Source organism: Sphaeramia orbicularis, chromosome 11, assembly GCF_902148855.1.
Source record: "Sphaeramia orbicularis chromosome 11, fSphaOr1.1, whole genome shotgun sequence".
NCBI lineage: Eukaryota > Metazoa > Chordata > Actinopteri > Kurtiformes > Apogonidae > Sphaeramia > Sphaeramia orbicularis.
In genome coordinates this window covers 26513311-26538569 of record NC_043967.1, presented here as the reverse complement: position 1 = coordinate 26538569, position 25259 = coordinate 26513311, and the positions used below count along the sequence as shown (strand labels likewise).

Genomic DNA, 25259 nt, shown 5'->3' with positions numbered 1-25259 from the left:
CACAGTGCGGCTGTATACAAACACGCTCAGGTTTACCCACACGGCTGAGTGCCAGCTGTTTGTTTTTATCTGCTCTTACAGTCATCTGTGAAAGTTAATCATGTACCTGTAGGATCGCAGGAGTATATAAAGATTGATGGTCCTTACAATGTGTCAGCCATTGAAAAAACTCACAGTAGTGACAGAATTCCCAGAAAGTTACTAGCTTTGTTTCTGGTTAATTGGTCCTGCTTTAATTTTTTTTAAACTTGCTGTTCACCAGGATAAATACATGTAACTTTGCTTTTCAAAATAGTGAAGCTAGCATTGAATCAGATTTAACTAGTAACATGCTGAAAGAAAGGGTTGCATAATATTCCGGCTGAAGACTGACAATTCTCAGTTAAATAATGTTAAATGCATTATAAATAACTGTGTTTATGTAACTTAAGACTAAATCTTGGCATGCTTCCCATTGGGTCCATTTTAGGCTTTTGTTGTAGTTTAAAGAAATCTAGCTGCTCACCACATTGGGAGATTACTCTTGTTCAACAGGAAGCGCTGTTTGATTTATCTCTAAAGAGAGATACTGCTTCTTTTCCTCCTAAATCTGGAAGTGTACAGCTTTGTTATTTATTTGCAAAAGGAGGAGTTTTCACATCCTGCTTTGAAAAATAGCATCAAGTTTCAGACATAAGACAGTAAAGCTGTCTGAGAAATTTTATTCTTGTTATCCTACAGTGTTGCAGTATTATCTGTCAGATTTTCCTCATATTGTGCAGATCTTAAAGCGTGTAAAGCAATTGTTCTGGCTAAAAACCTCCTGTTTTCATTCATCTGCAGCGCATAGGAACTAAACCTGAATTTGCTGAAACAGTCATTGCACTGTGCACATCTTTGTACAGTCACATGTTGTCTTTTTTTTTTTTTTATGTATGTCTACATTTTCATTCGGTTGACTTTTCATATGTGTCTGTTCCGACTTTCCCGTGCCTCAGATGTTTGACTGGATCATGCACAACAAGGGTTTGTTCCTGGCAGGCTACACAGAAATCGGCAACAACCACCCCCACGCCATAGAGCTGCAAACCCAGCACAACCACTTCGCTATGAACTGCATGGTAAGACACACACATACATACACACACACACACTGGTGCACAGCAGGAGGTGATGTTATTCCACCCACTTGGACCATCAAGATCATGTCCTGCTCTGTATAATCATATAGTTATTGCACTTAGCGTTAACCTCTGGGACTGTTTGTTTGGAGCTGCCTCTGCTTGTATGTGTTCACACATTTTGTGTTAGTAGCAGCACAACTAGGTATTAAGTAATCCTATTCTTTATCCACAGTCGGCCTTACATAAGTATTATGAAACTGTTGTTATCTCTGCGCCAGAGTTTCTTTCTCTCGATGAGAACCAATGGTGACAGCCTGAAAGCCCTCTGCTCACTCTGCTCTTCCAACTGCAGCTTTTTTTTTTCCCTCTGTCCTTCACACTATACTTTTTCAATCTCAGTTTGCCTTGAGTTTTATTTCTATTTTGAGGAATTAACTTGCTTTAGTTCATTTTTATGTGGTTTTTAGTGTCAGTTTTTGGTTTTCACACAGTCTGAGCAAGGCTGTGATTTGTAGATGCTGAAAAAGGTACAATAAAAGAATGCACAACATCAAATATTATTTACAAAACTGTTGGTAATATAAGGGTCATTTTCTGCATGGACATGTTAGTGTTGAACACCATGAAACATTAACACTGAGGAGAAACAATTTTAACCACAATTCTGTTTCGTTTAAGTTTGCATTGCTCTGTTCATTGTAGTTTTTATTAAATTTTTATATTCATCAAACTGCATTATTTTCATGAATCCAGTTCACTTACTGCTGGATTTACACCATTTTATTATTTATTATAATAAAGATGCTCAGCGGGGCTGAACAATTAATCCAACTAATAATACCAAGTGCACACAAGTATGCAGTCTTTTTAATAAAGTTGAAATGAATCAATATGAAATTATAGCATTGTGGTGCTAGAGAGACTCTCTAGACTTAAGGTAACATACTTGTTTGGCACAAACTCCAGCAAAAGTCTTGTTCACCATCATTTTTCTGTTTTTATCTACTTTGTGAAAATGAATTACAAAATTTGCCATTTCCACTAAAATCTGTCTTCACAATTAGAAGAATTTTTCCTATGTTTCAGTCCTGTTTACCTGTCTGTCCAATTTTAGGATTCCTCCCCTCTTTATTCAGGTGTAAACTTTACCCATAACCCCATGTGTCCTGTCATGCAGAATGTGTACGTCAACATCAACCGCATCATGTCCGTGGGCAACCGGCTGTTGGAGTCGGGTCACTACGCATCCCAGCAGATCAAGCAGATCTCAGGTCAGCTGGAGCAGGAATGGAAAGCCTTCGCTGCCGCTCTGGACGAACGCAGCACGTTGCTAGAGATGTCAGCCAGCTTCCACCAGAAGTGTGATCAGGTGAGTCCAGGATACACTGAACTGGTCATTTCATAGCTAGATAATAATACTTTCTTCTACAAACCTTATTCTATTATATTTTGAATTATATACTCAACAAATTAAAGCTCAAGCTGTTTGAAGTCATTCTCGAGCAGATTTTGTAAAGGGTTGTGGTGTTTGATACATAATAATTTTCCCTTCCGTGTCAAACTTTTCATAATCAATCCATATCCATGTAGGGATACTAGGAATTAATATGATTTTAATAGTATTGATACCATTCTTGATTCTGTTTGTAAGTTAATTCTTCTTTAATTTCTGTCAGTTTTCAGTGTTAAAGTAGGGCTACACAGGTTTTCATTTCATCCTGTTTGGAATGAGAGAGTATTTTCAAGAATATACTATATGTACACATTCACTTTCATGTAGGTTTTCTCAGTCACACTGCTTTGTCTCTGTGTGGTGTAAATGTTATTATAGAAATAGATCCATTTGGAGGCAAACGATTCCAATGGATTGGACAATTGGAACCATCTCAATTCAGATCCCTTCCTTTTACGTACAAGATTCTTGCTTTGTCTTTTCTGCTCCTTCCCCTATTCAGAGCTGTTCCTATCTGTTCATGTTGACGCTGCTGTGTGTACAGATTTCTGCACCTCAAATGACACACATTTGGCTGTAAAGGTTGTGATTTGTGACAGTGATTAAATACAAAATAGAGCATTGCATGAAATGGATTTCCAACAAACAAGCATGTATGCAGATGTTTGGTCTAAAGTCTGTAGAAAACAAATGACAGTATATATTTTATCTCAGGATAACAATAACATAATGACTTTTGTATTGTTTTGAGATGAAGGCCAGTTCAGTTTGAATGGGGTTCTGAGTTGCTCTGGTAGATGTAGCTTTGAATTCTCTGAGGTTTTGACCTTCAGCTTAGTAATGGATGCACATAGACTCACCTTGTGGATAAAAAGCACCCATTAGGCTTCATTTTATATATATATATATATATATACAGGCTATCAAATGTGTTACATTAACATATATTTACATAAACATATGCAGAATGAAGGTAAAGCATTTGTTATCTGCTGTTATTTCTGTCTGGGCTCATTAGCTGGGAAACCCGAGAATGATTCATGGGCTGAAACACATGAGAGCAAATTCCCAACAAGGGAACATGGGTGGTACAAGTTTTCCAACCTGGAATATTGCCGTCATCAGGCCAGCTTTTTATGTTTGTGAGCTGAAATAGAAACAGCTTTTTTATCTGGAGTTTTCACCCCAACCTCTTCTGCTCATTTTAAGTCTTTGTGCAGCTCATTCATCATCCAGGAGATGTTTAGAAGCCAATAATGAGATGGAGATATTTCTTTGAGCAGGCCTGATTGCTTTGTTTGCGTGGCCCTTCCACAGGGAGGCAGATAACGCTCTCAGAAGTCACCACAGGCTAGTGAGCTTCTCATTCAGCCACAAATCATTCTTTTGAAAAAGTACTGAGCAAGCTGAAAGTAGCATTCAAGGATATTTCTGCATGCTTAAGCTCAGTAATGCTAAAGAAATTGCTCCTAAGGCAAGGTATGTGCGCTGTGGTACGTCAGACTAACGTGACTCACGGGAAGAACAGGAAGATGTACACACCAGCAATGTCTAATGCCATGTCTCCAGTGAACTGCTTCATGTGTGAGTGACCACTCGTGTTTCCCCCTCTGCAGTACATGAGCAACGTGGACTCGTGGTGTAAAGCGTGTGGTGAGGTGGATTTGCCCTCGGAGCTTCAGGACTTAGAAGACGCCATCCATCATCATCAAGGCCTGTACGAACACATCACCGCTGCCTACTCGGAGGTAAAAGCACAGTACTTCTACAGTTACATAATGAACATAATTCAGTTTATTATGCTAGCTTGAATCCGTAAATAGATGATAAACTTTTACAATCAAACAACGAGATAACATAACATAAACACAAATGGGACTCTGCACCACAGATTTAATCTATTGGAAACAACTGCTCTCTCAATGGATGTGTTTCCATCTCACTGTCAAGCGAGTTTGAGGTGAACTTTTAAAATGTCACAGAAAAGAATATGTGAATTTTACATTTATTCATCAATTGGTTTGGATACAATTAATCAGTGTCTGCTTTAGTTTGTGGTGGTGATGCTATACAGTAGGATTATGATATGGATATCGGAAATACCATCTCTGTCTTCACCATCTCACCCTCCTCCTTTTTCTTCTTCTTATTGTTTGTAGTCTCCTTTGTGTTCTTTTTATTTTTCATGTTCATCATCATCTTCTCTACAAGCAGTAACACCTGATCAGTCATGTGATTTAAATGTTTTGCAGCAGTTATTTGTAAATGGTGTTTCCATTTCTCACAAAGCATATTAAATTTGTTTTTTAAAATTTTCTGTTGTCTGAACAACAGAACAAATTTAGTTTTTTCTTCAATTTTCTTTTTATATTATAATCTTTTCTAAATATAAGTTTATTGTGTGTTTTCCAGGTAGTGTGTATAGATAATAATTTGCAAAAACCGTAAATCTAAAGCATTTTATTCTGTTTATACTTTTCACCCTGTGAATTAACATTACTTAGTAAAAAAGAACTTCATAAGGACTCAATGTCTAATCTCAGGTGAGCCAAGATGGCAAAGCTCTGTTGGATAAACTGCAGCGACCGTTGACTCCAGGCAGCGCCGATTCCCTCACAGCATCAGCGAATTACTCTAAAGCGGTGCACCATGTCCTGGACATCATCCATGAGGTTCTGCATCACCAGAGACAGCTGGAGAACATCTGGCAGCACCGCAAAGTCCGGCTGCACCAACGCCTGCAGCTCTGCGTCTTCCAACAGGATGTCCAGCAGGTATGAACATTGATTTTGTATGTGTCTTTTTCTGTACACACACATACATTTTGGTAATTCCAGGGCTCAAGCTCAAGTTTTTTTGTTCAGTATGACATGAGAGGATTAGACAGTAATTTGAAAATAGCAGGGTAGCTTGCTGGTTAGAAGAATTCCGCTCTTAATAAAAGGTTTGATCCCAGCAACAGCAATGTTTCCTTTCAAAACGTCCTTGAGCAAGTTGCATGAGCCTCGTGTCTTCACTCTTCATATGCATCAGCGAGTACAAAGCTCTGATAAACGCTTAAAGTCAGTGTTCTTCAAAGCACAAAGGCTTGAAAAACGACTGTAATGAGCCTCTCCAAATTAAATGGTCCAGGATGATAATACGCTTACATTCTGTCCAAAAAACATGGGCATTCCTGAATGTGTTGGCATGGCAATCGTTGCCGTGGAAACTGAATTGGGTCATATGTCCGTGCAGATGCTGTTCATCCATTTATGGAGAGGGCAGAGAGAGGAGTGTGAAGAGAGAGGCTCTGTGCAACGCCTCTTACAATACTGATCAGAATGCTTTTTTTCTGCATCACGTTCCTTTGATTATGCACACTTGTAGCTTATCTGACTCCTTAGAGCGCCCCCCTGTGGTCGCCTGTGTCTTGTTCTCTGTCTGATGTGTTCCTTGGTGGGTTGTGTGGACAGGTGCTAGACTGGATAGAGAACCACGGTGAAGCGTTCCTCAGCAAACACACAGGTGTGGGAAAATCCCTCCACCGAGCCAGAGCTCTTCAGAAACGCCACGAAGACTTTGAGGAAGTGGCTCAGGTACTTCAGTTTCAATTCTAAGTTCACTTCTCGTTTTATTAGATTTTCCTTTTGAAGTATTTGCTTTAGCTGAGTTCAGTTTGCTTTAGCTGAGGTGGACACACACCTCATATGTCCTCATTAGTTTGTGTTGCTTTAAAGGTTACTTTCTGAAAACCCCCAAAATATCAGGGATCATCTCAAGTCCATTTAGTCCAATAAAAAAATTGCACACAACTTTTGATTAATGTACACATTTATTTTAGAGTACCACTTGACATGTACTATGTACACCTAGTGAATACTGTGCACAGTGAAAATTAGCAGACAAATATAAAAATGACAATCTCTCAACAAAAAAACCAAAAACAATATATATTTATATAATATGTCTTTCAGTTTAGTAGCCCAGTTCATCGGGTATCATGAGGAAAGACTCAATTTATAAAAGCTGAAGCAAAAAGCAAGAAAGAATGCATCAAAAGTGAAATATAACAAAACTAGTGCTGATTAAAGCCTGTTTTATTCTAACATGAGCATGAAATAAAGCTGCAGTCATGTACAGTTTTAGCTCCTGTTGCATTAAGTTTTATTTTTTCGTCACAGTTAAAATAAAATGTTCACTGCTAATTTGCAGCAACTATAATAACCCTTTTAATTTCATTTTTCTAATTCTCACGCTTACTGATTTGACTTATTTTTAAAGAGTGCTAATTACCATCTGAAATCACATGGATTTATTTTCCTACAGTTGCTACATCAAAAGACACTGCAATGATTTGTTTTTCTTCAATTTGTTAATTTAATGGATCATACAAGAATGTGAACTATAAAATAATGTAAAATACCTGCCCAAAGCACCATCTGGTACCTTATTTTAGCACTGTTTTCTCTTCCTCTTTGCCCTACCTTCACCCACTTTCTGTTTATTTCCTCTGTTGCATCTCTCTCACTCTATCAGCGGCGACATCTTCTGCATATCCTGTTTTTGATTTGTCCCTGCCTCTGCTCTCCTCCTCTCTTGTACTTCATCGTTCTCTCGGGTTAACCCCCCTCTCTGTGCCGATCTTGTCAGAATACGTACACCAATGCAGACAAGCTGCTGGAGGCGGCCGAGCAGCTGGCCCAGACGGGAGAGTGTGACCCAGAGGAGATCTACCAGGCCGCCCACCAGCTCGAAGACCGGATCCAAGACTTTGTTCGCCGCGTGGAGCAGCGCAAAGTCCTGCTGGACATGTCTGTCGCCTTCCACACGCACGTCAAAGAGGTGGGCCGGCAGCGTGACGTAATGCTGAAGTGGATGGTGGGCTGTGTGTTTGTGTGGAGAACATTCACAAAGAGCAAATAAGCAGCAGATGATGGAGAAAGTGCATTTCTGCGCTCTTTTATTCACTAAACATTTTATATATTTAATCTTTTCTTCAGGGTTTAAGTTTAGGATCAGGATTACACTGAGCTTAGATGGGGGTTCAGAAGTGATGGCAGAGTCAGGTAGCTGGTGTGTATAGGAGGATGTGGTCGCTTTATGTGTGTTTGGGTTTCTTCTGTTGCAATGGTGATGATAAGTCTGACGGTGTAAACACAATGAGGGTGAGACCAGTGTAAAGAAGGCAGCAACTACTGGTTATTTTCAATGTCTGTCAGTTATTTTCTGGATTAATTGATTTGTTATTTGATGTGAAAAATGGATTGGGATCAGTTTCATTCACCAAGTACATAAACACACACAAGGAATTTTTTGCTTGGAAGTTATTATCTTTGTAGTATAAGATAAATGTAAGAAAAAAATGTAAGAACTGTAAAATAAGAAAAAGTCTATATACATAAAATTTGTATTAACTGTTTCACCATGATTCAGAGTGCTAAGAATTTCAGTTCAGACACAGTAAAGATGCCTAAAGAAATTAACATTGATTAAATTGAAATTAAAGTTACACTAATCATGAAATTCTGATTAGATTCTTTGATTATCTAAGTAGTTGATTGATATTATCAAGACCCTGACAGTCAGTTTAATGAAAAATTGAAAAGCTAATTGGTTAACTCACCGATTTTTGTAGAATCAACACATAGGATGTTCAAATTCATTTGTTTAATAGCAGCATTTTAAATGAAACTACAAATATCCTCTAGAACTATTAAAGTTATCGAACTTTTCCTTTATCTTCTCGGCAGTTACATAGGGAATCTCAGCCTTGTGTTCCTGAACGACCATTTCTGATTGAAAAGCATTACAAAAAGCCAGAAAAATTAAACAAGGTGGATAATATGTTGTGCCACTGTCAGTTCTAGCAAATATTGTGCCTGCCATGGTGATGTTTTTTTTTTTTTGGGGGGGGGGGTGTAACTTTAATATACTTAGTATCACATTTCCTCACCACATGGTTCTGAGCTTTTCCTCCCACATCACTTATATGCTTCAATCCTGATCCATTCTCTATACAATAGCCAGCTAACTACCACTTGACTATATTTTAAATATTTTTTTTGTTATATGGTTTGAGTAAATTTACTAATTCAACTAATATTATAAATTACTGAAAAAAAAATCATGGTGCTGGTTGACATCAGCTCCTCAAAGAGAAATTATAATAAAATCCAAGCCCTCATGCTAAAATTTCATTAGAACTGTAAAACCGCTGAGGCCATTTAAACCTGATACTGGCTTACAAGGCATTTGTTCCTTATTCGAACCAATATAAATGATAATCAACAACAGTAAATGTGCTCCAGGCTCAAGTTGAATTTTTAAGGAAGTCCACTATGCTTCAGTAAATATGAAAAATGAACGGAAGTATTTCACGACATAGAAAGATGTGGTTCAGTCAGACCATACTGAAAGAGACCAGTCTGTTCACATTTCTATTGTTGTATCATGTCATTGTCATACTGAATACCATCAACAATCTCAAATATTACCATTAAATATTTGCAGAAAAATCTTTTTTGTGTTTCAGAAGGTGTTGTTGCATCAGACAGACATAAACAAATGTCAATTATGTTTTTGTTTGTGTGTTTCAAGGGGTATTACTTTGATGAAATGTCCAGTTTTGACCTCGACAGAACAGAGCACGTGTAGAAGGGAGCATGTCGGTTTAGAGAATGGAACAATAATTTGGAGGGTTCAGTGACTTAAAAGTGAATCTTAATGCAGATATCACAAATGCATGGGGTGTCCAAAAAGCGTTTTCCACCATTGTGTGTTACCCTTACATACATAAACATCGGTATATTGAAGTGGAATCACATAAGCGTTTCTTATATTATTTCCAGATGACAGAGCTGGTCTAAAATAAATAATTTCATGAAATGTTTTTAAATTGATCACAAAAACAACCTGTGATTTCATCAGAGCATAGTGTTATACAGTGTAGTAACAGAATACTCCACAGTGAATGTCCTGACCTTTGACCTCTGACTCCTCCCTCCTCAAGCTTTGGACATGGCTGGAGGAGCTTCAGAAGGAGCTGCTGGACGATGTGTACGCGGAGTCGGTGGAGGCCGTCCAGGATCTGATCAAACGCTTCGGTCAGCAGCAGCAGACCACGCTGCAGGTCACCGTCAACGTCATCAAGGAGGGAGAGGACCTCATCCAGCAGCTCAGGTACCAAATGGGAGCTCTGAGGGTAATAAGCATCAAACTGAAACCACAGCGGGATAAAAATGCCCAGTTAACAGCAGCAGCAGAAGAGTAGGAATAAATCTGTTAGGAAATACTCAACTTTGATTTGCTTATTCTCTTCGAAATGCAGTGTAAAAGAAAACAATACTTCAGCAAAAGTCGAAACTAAACTAGGCTGAAATCGGAAGTTAATATGACAGTAAACTAAAATATGAAGGAGCAATATTTAGAGACGTCTGTGTACACATTAGAGTATGGATGTGGTTGCTTAGTTGTTCATTTTTAGCATCTGTATTCCAGCCCTGCCCTACTTCTGGAGAACTGAAGTCTTGACACTTATTCAGTCTATACAGTAGTGCTGTGTAATATGACCATAATCTCCAGGGATCCCGCAGAGTCTTAAAGCAGTGTATGACTTTTATCACTAATTTCTCTTCAAATTTGTAAAACCTCAGTGATAGCCTAATTATCACTAATCCATTAGCCTTTCCATACTGACGCACCTAAATCACTTCCCTCATGTTGAACAGCTTCGAAGATGACTCCATCACAAGCAGTCTGTTTGTTTATACATAAGTCACTCGGGCCTTTTCGGACATTTTGTTGTGAAGCGCATTGTGGGAATGGGAGTTTCACACAACTGCAGCAGCAACAAACACGGAGACAGCAAACAATGAAAACATGTCTGCTACTGGGTCAGAAGAAATGGAAGGAATCACTGTAAGTCAAGTGTCATCCTATGATATGGGATGTGTTATCCTGAAAAACAATACTTAGACATCAGTTTCTTGTCATTTTTGGAATGTGTCATTGTGTAGGCTTATCATACACATATTGTAAGGAGTGAGTGAGTGGTGAGGCCTGGACTATGGATTAGTGGTAAGAAGGCTATCACTCGGGTTTTACAAATTTGAAGAAAAATTAGTAATGAAAGTCATACGCTGCTTTAAAGTCTTGAATTTACAAATCTGCATTTAATATCTTCAAAAAGTCTTTAAAATGTATTAAATTTGATATGGTAGGTTTTAAGTTGCCATAAACTTGTTTGCTGTATGTGTCTGTTGAATGTCCAAGCTGGTAAGAAAGTAATGTTAGTCTGCTTAGTTCCATCCGTTCCAACCCGACCAATTATCACTAACTTTGCAGTCACCGGGGAGGAATGACTGGGAACGGTGGGAATCAGAGCATTAGAGTAAATAAATACGTTTTCCTAAATTCTAGGAGTCATTAATTTTTGCCAGTATGGCTGTGAAATAGGCATAACATTTAATTCTAAGTAGTCTTAAAAAGGTCTTTAAAAGTCTTAAATTTAACTTGTAGTAACCTGTAGGAACCCTGACCTCATACCCCTATATATGTAGACATATTTCATGACTAGATAGTGGTATTGATACATGATACAGACATGTGCAGTAACACATTTTCTCTAATTCGAATGATTAGTTTCCCTTTCCCTGGCTTGATTTATGATTCCTGTACTTTACAGCTCAGAACACTTATTTACTCATATTAGATTTATTTTATCCTTTTATTGACAATGTCTGTACAAAGTTTAAGAAGCCTCTACAAACTGAATTCATGTATAAAATATTAAAAGGTGAATGAACTTTTTTCAACTGCAGGTGCAAACAGCATTGATATAGTGCTAAAACATCAATATAGTATCAAAATGTACAGGCCAGTGAGTGATACTGTAAAATAAGGATGCATAGATGTATCAGCTGTACTGGCTGATGGCAGTAGATGAGGTATTTCATACACTTTTATGGCTGAATTTGTGTTCATTCATAGATAACATGACAAAACCTCAGCATGTTTTTTCTAACTTGAGATTTTTTTTTTTCCGCAAAAAGCGGAATAAATGACTGCACAGTAAAATAATAACTAAAAGCAAAAACACATGACAACAAATAGCAGAAATGAACAAAAACATTGGCGTCTCTATGGGAAATCGGCTCATTTTCTATAATTTCACAATAGGCGCCTCCCTGTTATGAAAGAAAGTAAAGAGATATGTGAAAACCAACTGGATAAAGTAGAACCAAAAATACATGATGGGACTTTTTTCATACGGAGGATGTTCCAGTCAGTCCCTCTTCATTGTCCACCCCCTTTTCTGTCTTATGTTTTTCTCTTCCTCTGTCTCCATCCTTGTCTCCCTAGAGTATTGGCTCCACAGTGGATTCTTACATAATTCTGCTTTTATAAGCGTGTCTAATTGTGCGACTGTCTCCCTGGGAAGCAACTCTAACTGATGCACACCTTCTGCCTCCGTGTGTGTGTGTGTGTGTGTGCGCGCGCGTGCGCATATGCGTTTGTGGAGGTGTATTTGAGTGTGGGAGTGCATCTGTCACACTGATAAATCAAACCTGAAGCCAGTCAGAATCCATCTGACCTCTGCTTACTCACATTGTTCTTGTCGCACACTCTCTGCTGGGAGTGTTTGTGTGTTTGTGCATCATGCATGTGTTGTGTCAGATCGATGAATCAGAGTCTGTACGACCTGCTTCACATTCTCATTCACATTTAACCCTCAACACACTGAACTGCAAAAACATGAAGCCAAATATACTTAAATATAACTAGAATGTCTTGTATGAAACAAAAAAATACATTATACTTTGTTAGATTAATTTAAACTAGGTTAAAAATCTAGCTACTGAGAGAATATAGTGGGTCATATCACTGGAAAAAATGTAAATAACTTATGCTTATTACAAGAAAAGTAACCAAAGTTATCAGCTATGCAAGAATCCAGTTATTTGTTACACACTTAATATTCTTAATTAAGAAGTTGCACAACAGAACTCACTCTGAAAATAATGATACTGGGATATTTGCATACTATTAGTGAATTTCCCTCTGGGTATCAATAAAGTGCATCTGTATCTGGATTGTTACCTCCGCCAAGGAGGTTATGTTTTTGCCAGGGTTTGTTTGTTTGTCTGTTTGTTTGTTTGTTTGTTTGTTTGTCTGATCAGCCTTGGCGGAGGTCTGCGCTCTCCGAGTGCTTCTAGTTTTATCTTGTTACTGGTTGAATCCAGTTCAGTATTACTGGGAATATTTTAAGATTAGACAAGAGTACATTTGTTTTTCCCATTTGGCCAGAAACTAAGCTATTTTTTCATGGTTTTGTATTCTTTCAACCAAACTGAAACACTTAATAAACATAATTTTAAAATAAGTACTAAAAACTTCAGAAACTTCAGGACTATAAAAACTGCTATTGTTTAGTTTTGTGATCAGTTCCAGTATTTTGACAAATGAGCATCTAAGCATTTTGTATTGTAATATACCATATCAAAAATCACTAAAATAGCACAGAATGATTATGATGGAAAATGAGCTAGGCTTTTTTTTTTTTTAATCCAGTATGAATCCTCCATATGAGTCTTTTTTTTTTTTTTTTTTTCAATTTTCATATTTTCATTCAGCTCACTTCCAGCATTGGACTGTAAAACATGCCCAACACAGGAAGAATCAGCTAAAATATAATTGGATATAACAAGTAAAGAAAATGCTAATTAAGGAACCAGAATTTAAAAAAAAGTGACTTCAAACAAAGAGCTAATCCATTTAAAACAGGGCGTTGAAAATGTGAAATTGTATTAGTTTTCTTCAGGCGATGCTCTCCACAGTTAAATGAAATGATCTGTGGGTGCTCCTGTTTTAAACCGTGTGTATTACAGCTGAATAAACCACTGCAGGCTCTGCTCCGCAGTAGTTTGAGTTTTTAAAGCGGCTCCATTCGCTTGGCTTCATGCCTAAATGCGTCTTTACTGCACAGCGCTGCCTCTCTTGGCTTATTGCTGTTTTGTGTTTCTGTGCCAGGGACTCGGCCATCTCAAGCAACAAGACGCCCCACAATAGCTCCATCAACCACATCGAGAGCGTCCTGCAGCAGCTGGACGAGGCCCAGGCCCAGATGGAAGAGCTCTTCCAGGAGAGGAAGATCAAACTGGAGCTCTTCCTCCAGCTCCGAATCTTTGAGAGGGACGCCATCGATGTGAGTGAGCGTTAGAGGAGAAGGAGGTGATGATGGTGGTGATGTGCCGGTATGTTGTTGGTGGTAAACTACACATGGTTTTTGTCTCTCCACAGATCATCTCTGACCTGGAGTCGTGGAACGAGGAGCTGACAGGCCAGATGAATGACTTCGATACGGAGGACCTGACGCTGGCCGAGCAGAGGCTGCAGCACCACGCAGACAAGGCCCTGACCATGAACAACCTCACCTTCGATGTCATCCACCAGGGGCAGGAGCTGCTGCAGTATGTCAACGAAGTCCAGGCCTCTGGTGAGAACAGACCCCAGACACAACCGAGACATGAATACAGGCCCCAGGAACCCAGAAAACAGTAAAACCACATGGAGAAAACAATGTTATAAAGTCATTTAAGGATGAACTGATGGAGAAAGTCAGGAACAGCTTGAACAACACAATTAAACACCCATGCAATATGACAAAATGATATAATGTGTGTCTGTAGGGTCACAGATTTAACTCCACATTTAGAACTGGGCTAGCAGAGACAGATCTGCCTCAGTCCACTATTATTCTAGAATTGGAAAAAAACAGTGGTTCCCAAACTAGTTCAAAATCTCAAAGACAAATACGGTGTCTTCTTGGGACCCAAATTTCAATATTTTATTTATGCATTTAATTATTACTAAAATGAGTCCATCCACATATTTTAGTATTTTATGTATCTTTAAAAAGAGATAATAAGTATGTATAAGAAGTAAGACTGAAGACTAAACTTATTTTGTTTACTTTAACTATGCCTTTTCGCAATATAAAATTGAAAAGGAAAAAAAAAAACACTTAAATCAACAAAATAAACAAAAAATTAAGAAAAACATCAAGAAAATTAACTAAAATAATGAAAAAAAAACTGTCAAGTAAATCAAATAAATATTAGTTAAAGTTGATGCAAAAAAGATGGACAAACTTGAACGAAATAAAGAAAATACACAATAATGTGCAAAATAATCACAAAAACTGAAAAAGATAATAAAAATGTAAGGCATTAATCAAGTAAGTGAACAAATATCAAAATAATCTAGAAAATGGAAAACTGCACAAAATGGTAAACAAACAGTGACCCCAAAAAAAGGACCCACCACCCATTTTGGTCCTAGGTGTATGTTTGGGAACGGCAGCTTTAAACTAATCACACTTGTGTGGGTGAAACTAAGTGTAGGATGTGGCAACAATGTCTTTTCAGAATTATGTCGAGGTGAAATTGGTTCAGTTAAACATTTGCACACAGGAGAACAAGTCGCTGTACTATAATGATTAAATCCCCATAAAGGAAAACACCTCAAAAAGCTGTATGTTCTTGTCAAAACCTTTGATTTTCAACATGTCATTGAAGCTTACAGATTGGTTTTGTCCAGTAGTTATAATGTAGATAAGGTGATATCTATCTGTCACCCGTGGTCCGTCTGAGGATAACAGAGTTTCAGTACTGCATCAGTTCAGTGTCGATGCTGTGTAGGTGTCATGGGTCAGAGTGGGTCAGCGTTTGTGATGAGAGGCTCCCACTCACTAACCATCATGCCTCACCTGTGATCGCACTTGATAATAGGTGTTCTTTAAACCAGCACAAGTAACAGTTACATCATCCACATGTACTGAAACATACTGATAATAAGATTCACAGAGATGGTATTAAAATCCTTTACAGCAGCAGTCACCAAAAACAGCACAGACAGTAGATGTTTATTCTGTTATTAAGGCTGTCGCCAACAAAACCACCATCTGGGTCGTCTGAATATGCAGGTTACTACCATATGTTACTGCATGCATTTGTTCAGGTAGAGAAGCAAGCAGGCCGATGCAGTTTTTAATCATTTTAAAAAAAAGTGAGTTTTCTGAGTAGAAAAAAAGTGAGTGCTTATTTTATCTGTATCAAGGTTTAGAAGCTCCAAATCTCCGTCTTTGTCAGAAAAACAGAACCATTAAATGCCATCAGGAAGTTACATGCTGAGCTAAAACCACTCTGAAAATTGGACGTATACTAAACAACCTCAAAGCTCAGCATCTATGTTCATTGAAAACTATATACAATGAACTCTTCATCTCTAGATTTACATTGTAAATAGATTAGTTGCAGACTGTAAAAATATAACATCCTCAAGCTAACATTAAATATAGCACTTCTTTTAACCTGACTGACTTGAACAACAACTTAGAGATGGAAACACAAATATAGTAGGTGAGAGAAATCAGGTGCTCTTTTCTCCTCTGGGTTCCTTTAGTAAACATATATATCATTGCTAAATTCTGCTCTGTTTTTAAGCATTTTAATTGATTGTGTTTATCAAGTATTTTGTGTCTTTAACAAAAAAATAATAGAGAACTGAAGAGAGGTGTGTTAAAAACTGTATGTTTTGCTTAAGATTACTACAAGGCACTTTGTTCAATAAAAAGTGATTTATCATTGTTCAGACTTCTGCTGGAGTGGAGAATTGGCTGCTTTTAGTTCAATAAACCTGTTTTTTACCCTGAAAGGTGAAATCATTTGAAGTTAATGTGAAAGCTGTGGCAGGCATACAGTGTTCAGCCTCCTAATGCTGGCAGCGTTCAACCAGAGCTGAATGTAACAGCGTGTTGTCCCTGCAGGTGTTGAGCTGCTGTGCGACCGAGACGTCGACATGGCCACGCGGGTGCAGGAGTTGCTTGAGTTCCTCCACGAGAAGCAGCAGGAGCTGGACTTAGCGGCTGAGCAGCACCGGAGACACCTGGAGCAGTGTGTCCAGCTGAGACACCTCCAGGCTGAAGTCAAACAGGTCTGAGTTGAACACAACAGGGATGTTGGTGCCATCTTCAGGCCAAAAACATGCAACTACAGGGTATATGTTGTGTTTTGAATGTACTAGCTTTTCTTTGTTTTGCCCAGGTTCTTGGCTGGATTCGTAATGGCGAGTCGATGCTTAACGCTGGTTTAATCACAGCCAGCTCCCTGCAGGAAGCCGAGCAGCTGCAAAGAGAGCATGAACAGTTTCAGCACGCTATTGAGGTAAGTCTGCACCATCAGTCTGCCCTTGTTGTTTTTCTCTCCTTTTTTTTAATGACTCATCGCATTTGGTAAATCTAACTGCGTTCCGTTTTGCAGAAAACCCACCAGAGTGCCCTGCAGGTCCAGCAGAAGGCCGAAGCTCTGCTCCAGGCAAACCACTATGACATGGACCTGATCAGAGACTGTGCAGAGAGTGTGGCCTCTCACTGGCAGCAGCTCATGCTGAAAATGGAGGACAGACTTAAGCTGGTCAACGCCTCTGTGGCCTTCTACAAGACCTCTGAACAGGCAGGTTACCTTTTATTAACGTTGAAAGGGGAGTAAACAATGACCGTCCATTGTACCTATGGTGAAAATCTATAGTGTTGGAAATCTGGATGAATCTGAGCCACTCTGATGAAGATAAAATAAATCCTGTATTCATCCCTTAATTCTTCTCAACTGGTGCATCATGACCCATATGTTTATCATAGATTCATTCATTTGAATTTCCCCCATGGGGGATGAATTAAGTATATCTTAATTGGGTAATGAAGTTAAAAAAAAAAAAAAACAAAAAAAAAAAACAAAGCTTTTTATCATTTAAAAATGTTGTCAGACTTTTATTTTTGTCAAAATCTGTGGCAGCTGGCGGTGAAAACGGTAAATCACCTTGACTTGATCATGGTGCCAAAGCCAGACCAGTTGACAACCACTGCCTTAAACAATCAGACTATGATGAACACTAGGGTTTCCAGATTTACAGCAGCAATAGTGGAGTACAAAGAAAGCACACAAGAGCAAAAAAAGAGCAAAATCAAAAATAAACACAAATCCCAAAAAGTCAAAAATACCATTTGCATCTGCGCACATGCTGATCATACCACATGTTGGATAGGGGAGACATACATACACCTATACACACATATCTACACATATAATTGTGTATATATAGACATGATATAATATGATATAAATGATAGTTTGTAAATGTACATTTTGGAGTTTAACCCTAAATTTTTCATTTCACTAATTCATCTCACAGGCCAGATTGGACCCTTTGGAGGGCCAGTTTTGGCCCGCGGCTTTATGTTTGACACCCCTGTTCTTAGGGATCATTTTTAATAAGTTTGGATTGATGTGGCTTCATGATGCTGTGCCACTGAGGGTTAGGAGACTCATAGCATTTCTCTTACAGGTCTGCAGTGTGTTGGAGAGTCTGGAGCAGGAGTACAAAAGAGAGGAGGACTGGTGTGGAGGAGCCGACAAACTGGGACCCAACTGTGAGACTGATCATGTCACCCCCATGATCAGTAAACATCTAGAGCAGAAAGAGGCCTTCCTGAAGGTAAGACTGTAAACACCACCACAACTAAGCTGCTCCTGAACCTTTATTTACTTTCTGATTTCAGTGTGTGCTCACCTTGACTTATTTTATGTTTAATGTATGTACTTCTGTTCGTCAGGCGTGCACTTTAGCCAGAAGAAACGCAGATGTCTTCCTCAAGTACATGCACAGGAACAGCGTCAACATGCCTGGGATGCTGAGCCACGTCAAAGCACCAGAGCAACAGGTTAAAAGTCAGTATCAGCAGGAACATGTGTGTGTTTCTTTTTTGTTTTCCAGTCAGATTTGTTAGCTGAGTGAGGTGTTCAATGCCCTGTGTGTTGCTGCTGTTGTGCGTAGACATCCTGAATGAGCTGCTGCAGAGAGAAAACCGTGTTCTTCACTTCTGGACCATGAGGAAACGACGTTTAGACCAGTGTCAGCAGTATGTGGTGTTCGAACGCAGTGCCAAACAGGTATGAAACACATTTAATTCTGTGTCTATTAAACATGCTCATGCACATCCATAACCTTTCTCTGCACTTGCTTGTTACCTGTGAAATTACCCCACGGTGGGATAAATAAAGTTTTGTCTTGTCTTATCCCATTTTATCCCAGGCTCTGGAGTGGATTCACGACACCGGGGAGTTTTACCTGTCTACACACACCTCCACCGGCTCCAGCATCCACCACACACAGGAACTGCTGAAGGAGCATGAGGAATTCCACATTACAGCCAAGGTTTGTCACTTGTACATACACACACCAGGATCTACTGCCTGTTAGTCATGAAGGACACGGAAATTAAAGGTGGATATACATTTGCAGTAAGACTAAAAACTTCGTGTCAAAATGTAGAATTACACAAAATCCACTCCAAAATTTTGTTGAAATTTCTTTAAACTGTCAAATCAAGTACAATTTAGAACATTTATTTATTGTCAGTTTTCACATAAGTAATATTCAATCTAATAGTAAATACATGTTCTTTAAATGAGTAAATTAGTCTTGATAGGCAATTACTCTTGATATTTAACCAATCAGATGTTGCTCAACACCCACAGACATTTCAAAGTGACCCGGGGTGCATTTTTAGATTCATTTATGTATCCAGCTGTTTCTTAAAAAAATAAAAATACCAGTTATCATAAAAGTGCTAAATAACACAGGTTAACACTGATGCTGTTGCAGAATTCCTCCAGAACATCATGATTTTGGTGATAATGCAAGTCAATATTTTTCCATAGCAACATTTTTTTATTTATTTTGTGCTTTCAATACCTAAACAAAACATTTGGTGCATTCGAAATTGATACAATGGTGAACACTGGAATTTGCTTTGGATCACTGATTGAGAAACTTGTTGGTGGTCCAGTATCTAAAGAATTGACAACCTAGGATTCAGTGTCTTCCATAGAACCCTAATTTATGATCAGCCAGTTAAAAGCATTTGATTTGATTTGATTTAGTGATTTATTCCAAACATGCAATGAAATTTAACATATATGCAAACTAGCAAAACATACATGATAATACAAATATCAAAAATCATAACAATCTTAGACAGGAGAACAGCACAATATTTCCATTTACATGCCCGAAAAGGGGTGGGAAGAAGTGCAACTTATGAATGGATGGGTTGCAGAATGTTGCTCCAAATTAATCCCGTCCTTTCAAACCTTGACTCATCCATAATTCCATCCAGATATTTCTGAAATGGAAACCAGGTACCAGTGAGCTTCAGCCCAAATGTGGTTGTTATTACTGTTGTTTCGTCAAGTGGGAAACTGTCACAACCCACAACCCATGGGCTTGTGGGTTGTGACAGATAATTCAGGCAATTTCTGGAATATTTCTGAACAATTCTGACCCAAACTTTGGCTCTGCTTAGATTTTGTATCTATAAGTAAATTTGACCAACATAAAACATTAAAAAAAAAAAATCATGCAGGATGAGAAAAGTAGTGTTTTTTTACATGTCCACATTACTATGTCCTCATGTATTGTGATCTCAGATTTGGAATCCAGCGTTTACATTTTCCTACAGTGGCAAATGTAAATTAGTCAGTCTCTAATACATCCACATGCACAGAAATAGAAAGCATGTTAAAACAGACAAATTCCTTTTCCTTCAGCAAACTAAGGAGCGTGTGAAGCTGCTGATCCAGCTGGCTGAGGGCTTCTGCGAAAAAGGCCACAGTCACGCCGGGGAGATCAAAAAATGGGTGACAGCCGTGGACAAACGCTACCGAGACTTCTCCCTGCGCATGGACAAGTACCGCTGCAGCCTGGAGAAAGCGCTGGGCATCTCCTCCGACTCCAACAAGGCAGTGAGTGGTCGTATGTTTGGATCAGCGCAGGAAACCGGTGAACCCGCTTTTGTCGGTTCAGTCTATCTGAATCGTCCTCTTGTGCTGTCTTTTCAGAGTAAAGATCTCCAGCTGGACATCATTCCGGCTACGGCTCCAGGGTCAGAGGTCAAGCTGAGAGATGCTGCCCATGAGTTGAACGAGGAGAAGCGCAAATCGGCACGCAGGAAAGAGTAAGTCATTGCTTCTGTCTGTGTTTAATTAAGAGAAAGATCAGGTTTATTGAAACAGCAAAAATATTAAAATCCATTTTTTAGATGAAAGGATTTAGCTAAAGGCTTCAACTCAGCAATATACGATGTGACTAGAACTTCTCAGAGTCAGCATTTTTCCATCTGCTATGAAAAATAAGGTTAACTATTAATGTAATTAAATTTCTGCCTCAGTGCTGGGAATTAGAAAATGTAGATACAGCAGAGCGGCCTCACTGAGATGGTCACAGGCACTATCAACACTGACCCTGTTGTTGTTATGGTTGTGAGATGGTGAGTTAAATGAAAATCCATGTACATAATAGATTCGCAGGTTTCTAACTTCCTCCTCCTCCATGAACCCTGTTGTTGCTGCGCCAGCACAAGAACTGCAGACACAACACTCAGGTTCCAGCAGAGAACAAATGGACGTACATGTAGTTCACAGGAGAAGGAGATGGCGTGGTTTTATATTAGCGGTACAAATCATGAGCATGATTTCAGACATCCCCGGCTGGTTTATGGCCAAATTTTATGGGCCGTTACTCCTTCATTATTCATTAGTGTAAATGGATAAAGCAGACAGGCTGAAAGGGGGCGACTGGCGTGGCCATTTATCATTCTGTGGATGAGGACGCTATGACAGTTGCTAATTTTATTTTTTTCACGTGTGTGTATGACTAGGTTCATCATGGCAGAGCTGATTCAGACAGAAAAAGCCTACGTGCGAGACCTGCGGGAGTGCATGGATGTGAGTTCAGCTCCACAGCCCACCACTCTCAACCTGTTCCACGCCAGAGCTGCGCAACCACTTCTTCACACAAAATATGCAAACATTTTGGCTGGTCTTGTCTCTGAATCTCATCTCCTTCCTTGCAGACGTACTTGTGGGAGATGACTAGCGGAGTGGAGGAGATTCCTCCAGGAATTATCAACAAGGAGCACATCATCTTTGGAAACATGCAGGACCTTTATGAATTCCACCATAAGTAAGAATAAATTTCACACCAAAAAAAATATCCTTGATGTACAGTGACTCTACATTTGATAAAGCTCAGGTGTTTTTGTCATCTCTCACATTTCAATCTATCTCTTCACATTTTGTCAGCATCTTTCTCAAAGAGCTGGAGAAATATGAGCAGCTACCAGAGGATGTCGGTCATTGTTTTGTCACCTGGGTGCGTATCATTTGTTCACCACAATCAGCTGTGTTTGCACAAAGCTGCCATTCAGAAAGAAACTCCAGGAAAAAATGTTAATGAAGCAAACACTGCTATTTTGTTTTAAATTAGAGGGGGAAAAGACCTTCATTCAGCTGATTTCTAGTTGAGTTGATTGATGGGTTGTAGGTGTAATAACCCTGCCCTTGTGCAATACTTTTCCAGGCTGATAAGTTCCAGATGTATGTGAATTACTGTAAGAACAAGCCCGACTCCACACAGCTTATCCTGGAGCACGCAGGGAACTACTTTGATGTAAGAATCACCATTTATTTGTAAAATGAAACTAGATGGTTTCTGTTGTGTCGGGACAAATCACATTACTGTTCCTCTGTTTGTGTTTGAAGGAAATTCAACAAAGGCACCGACTGGCCAACTCCATCTCTTCCTACCTGATCAAACCTGTGCAGAGAATCACCAAGTATCAACTGCTGCTCAAGGTACATCACTGACATCACACATACATATTTATACATAAATACAGATTACACCGCCAAAATGCGGTGGTTGAAGTTTGCTCTGAGGTGCCTGTTGTCATGGTTTGTGTGTGTTTACTTGTTCAGGAGCTGCTGACATGCTGTGAAGAAGGTAAAGGAGAGATCAAAGACGGTCTGGAGGTGATGCTCAGCGTTCCCAAGAAAGCCAACGATGCCATGCACCTTTCAATGCTCGAAGGTACGTTTTCACATCACAGCTTCACTTAAGGGCAGATTCCACAAATTATCTCACAAATTATGAAACTAATCTTTGGCTCTAATTTTCCTTCCTGCCTCCAGGTTTTGATGAAAACATCGAGTCACAAGGCGAGCTGATCCTTCAGGATTCCTTCCAGGTCTGGGATCCGAAGACTCTGATCCGTAAAGGCAGAGAACGACACCTCTTCCTCTTTGAGATGTCTCTGGTCTTCAGTAAGGAGGTTAAAGACTCCAACGGCAGGAGCAAGTACATCTACAAGAGCAAACTCTTTGTAAGTTGATGCTGATGATGTTTAGATTATTATTGTTATTATTATTCTTACTTTCAACACTTTAGACCAGTGGTTCTCAACTGGTCTTGGAATATACTTTTTCTCATGATCTTCAAGTTGTGACCCACATTTAAAGAAAGGGCTTTTTAAACACATTTTCATGATCATTTTGATCTTTTCTAATCAATCTATACACACATTAATTTGGTAATAAATTGAATGAGCATCATGACTAGATGATTATTTTGTTTGTAAGACCTTCATCGCTAGGTGAAAAGTATTTCAGTTCTAAATGACATTTCATTTTTGATACTGTAGGTCAGACGTGTCACACACTTGGGTTTCACTCCCTTTTGTTGTCAGTCTTTGTACCACACTAAAGGGCACGTTTCTGCTACATAACGAAAAAAATGTTTTAATCAAATGTTTACTTTCCCATCATAGCCACCATCTACTGTAGTCTAAGACACTAAGACAAAATTGTATTTAAAGCAATAAAAAGCTGTTTGGAACATGTCCGGACCGCCCGCCCATAAAAGCTGGCTCTCAGGTTTCAAGGAATCCCTTTATTTGTATTTCACCAAGCTCCTTTTCTTCAGCGATGATGAATATATGTAGGTTTAATTTTCTTTCACCTCTCATATGACTCCTTTCTCTCATCAGACATCAGAGCTGGGGGTGACGGAGCACGTAGAGGGAGACCCCTGTAAATTTGCTCTTTGGGTGGGACGCACCCCGACCTCTGACAACAAGATTGTGCTTAAGGTAAAACCGTCCCCCTCTCTTCTGTTTCCTTTGAAAACTGCCTTTGGGTTGGACTGATATGTGTTAGCAAAAATTTTGATAAACATTTGTAAACTAACTTCAACATTTTGTTGTTTTACAACAAGTGCTTAGACTTTAAACCTGACAGAATGTTAAAATCTATAAATGCAAAATCCTGTAAAATCCAACAGTTTACAGGTTTCTATAATATCGGTGCAACCCTCTGCACATTCAGCTCTCTCCTGTCTCTGTCTTCTCTTCTGCTCTCTGGCGTCTCATTTGGTTGCATGAGCTTCTTTAAAGCAGCCCAGAAGTTTTTCTCCAGTCACAAACTCCTCGTCTGTCTCTTTGATTTCTCCCCATTCTCTCTCTCTCTGTCTTCTGTCTGTCTCCTGTTTTCTGTCTGCTGGTTAGCTTTTGTTCCATCTTTTTAACAAACACGGACACATGTGTATATCCGGGGCTGTGTTTTTCTGTGGATGTTTGTATCTCTAATCTCTCTGTGGGTCGACATGCTTCCACCAACGCCGCTGACACTGATTCAGCTCTTTAACGCCCACAACAATCACTCATCCTGACTGTGTGCCGCTGTATCAAAGTGTGGAGAGGTCTTTCTCTGCACTTTTTAACAATTTGATTGTGTCTGACGATGTAAGGAACAAAATTTTGTGATTTTTTTGTTTTTGTGTTTTTTGGCCACACTAACTGTCAAACATCTTTTTTTTGAGCACGGCCACAGACGGATTAGAATTTGTGTCAGCTGTTGGAGCAGCATGAAGCCAAACTCCACATTTAATTCTGAGCGTTACAACTCTTACATGGTGACTACTAAACTAACCGCTGAGAAGCAGTCATGTGGTATGTGCAGTGTAAATGAAGTGTGTCTCATTACTAACTACACAAACACAGGAATCATCCATTATGGTCTGCTACACGTTCAATTGGTCTACACTGTGGAGGCAAATTATCAGTGTTGTATGTCTCTATCCTGTCGAAAGTTTTTGTCAAAATTAAGAAAATGTCATGAACACTTTCTCAACAAAACCAGTGAAATTTTCTATTTTATATTTTAAATTCAAAGCTAAGTCAGGGATCCAAACATGGAGCAATGGTGAGTACAAACTATCCCACAACACAGCCCTCAGCCACTTCTCACAAGTCTGAAGCACACACTCTTATCATCACTTCACAAAAATATGTAAACAGCACAATCATATTATAAAATGTAGAGGTTTGGGATTATTTTAGCGTGTAAGATCTCATCAAAATACAGTAGGTACATTCACACCGGCAGATTATTTTCAACTGCAGTTCATTTCATAAGAGATGACAGGAGGAGGTGACCTCAGACTTGTGTGAAACATTCATCCTGAGAACAATTCCCACAGACGTTCGTTTCTAGACGACACTAAACTCTGACTGCTTGAACTATCTTCACCGCAAACCAATAACAGGCGTCTAGCATCGAGAACAAGCAAGACTGGATCAAGCACATCAGAGAGGTGATCCAGGAGCGTACCATCCACCTGAGAGGAGCCCTGAAGGAACCCATTCATATCCCCAAAGCGACCACAGCCAAGCACCACAAGGGACGAAGGTAAAACACGAGATGACCACAAAACGGTGAATGCTTAAAAATAGAATGGAAAATGTTTACAGCCTGTGCTAATCTTCTTGGTCT

The 25259-nt window shown here is 39.1% G+C and overlaps 1 protein-coding gene across 7 annotated transcripts in view; it reads left to right on the top strand.

Moving 5' to 3' along the window:
• The window catches only part of trioa (trio Rho guanine nucleotide exchange factor a), a 99320-nt gene that overhangs the window by 51066 nt on the left and 22995 nt on the right, over positions 1–25259 (top strand). For 5 of the 7 annotated variants that reach the window (XM_030147407.1, XM_030147404.1, XM_030147402.1 and 2 more), the window contains 28 exons: positions 978–1100; positions 2281–2472; positions 4173–4304; positions 5100–5330; positions 6012–6134; positions 7189–7380; positions 9548–9717; positions 13567–13741; positions 13837–14032; positions 16364–16530; positions 16641–16760; positions 16857–17048; positions 17938–18087; positions 18206–18320; positions 18427–18542; positions 18685–18807; positions 20202–20396; positions 20493–20608; positions 21311–21377; positions 21506–21615; positions 21735–21804; positions 22012–22101; positions 22194–22286; positions 22410–22521; positions 22623–22813; positions 23477–23578; positions 24660–24689; positions 25033–25175. In XM_030147407.1, the coding sequence (XP_030003267.1) occupies positions 978–1100; positions 2281–2472; positions 4173–4304; positions 5100–5330; positions 6012–6134; positions 7189–7380; positions 9548–9717; positions 13567–13741; positions 13837–14032; positions 16364–16530; positions 16641–16760; positions 16857–17048; positions 17938–18087; positions 18206–18320; positions 18427–18542; positions 18685–18807; positions 20202–20396; positions 20493–20608; positions 21311–21377; positions 21506–21615; positions 21735–21804; positions 22012–22101; positions 22194–22286; positions 22410–22521; positions 22623–22813; positions 23477–23578; positions 24660–24689; positions 25033–25175 (3836 nt within the window). The remainder of the gene's footprint in view (positions 1–977; positions 1101–2280; positions 2473–4172; positions 4305–5099; positions 5331–6011; positions 6135–7188; positions 7381–9547; positions 9718–13566; positions 13742–13836; positions 14033–16363; positions 16531–16640; positions 16761–16856; positions 17049–17937; positions 18088–18205; positions 18321–18426; positions 18543–18684; positions 18808–20201; positions 20397–20492; positions 20609–21310; positions 21378–21505; positions 21616–21734; positions 21805–22011; positions 22102–22193; positions 22287–22409; positions 22522–22622; positions 22814–23476; positions 23579–24659; positions 24690–25032; positions 25176–25259) is intronic. The other 2 variants (XM_030147408.1, XM_030147403.1) reach the window with 1 other exon arrangement.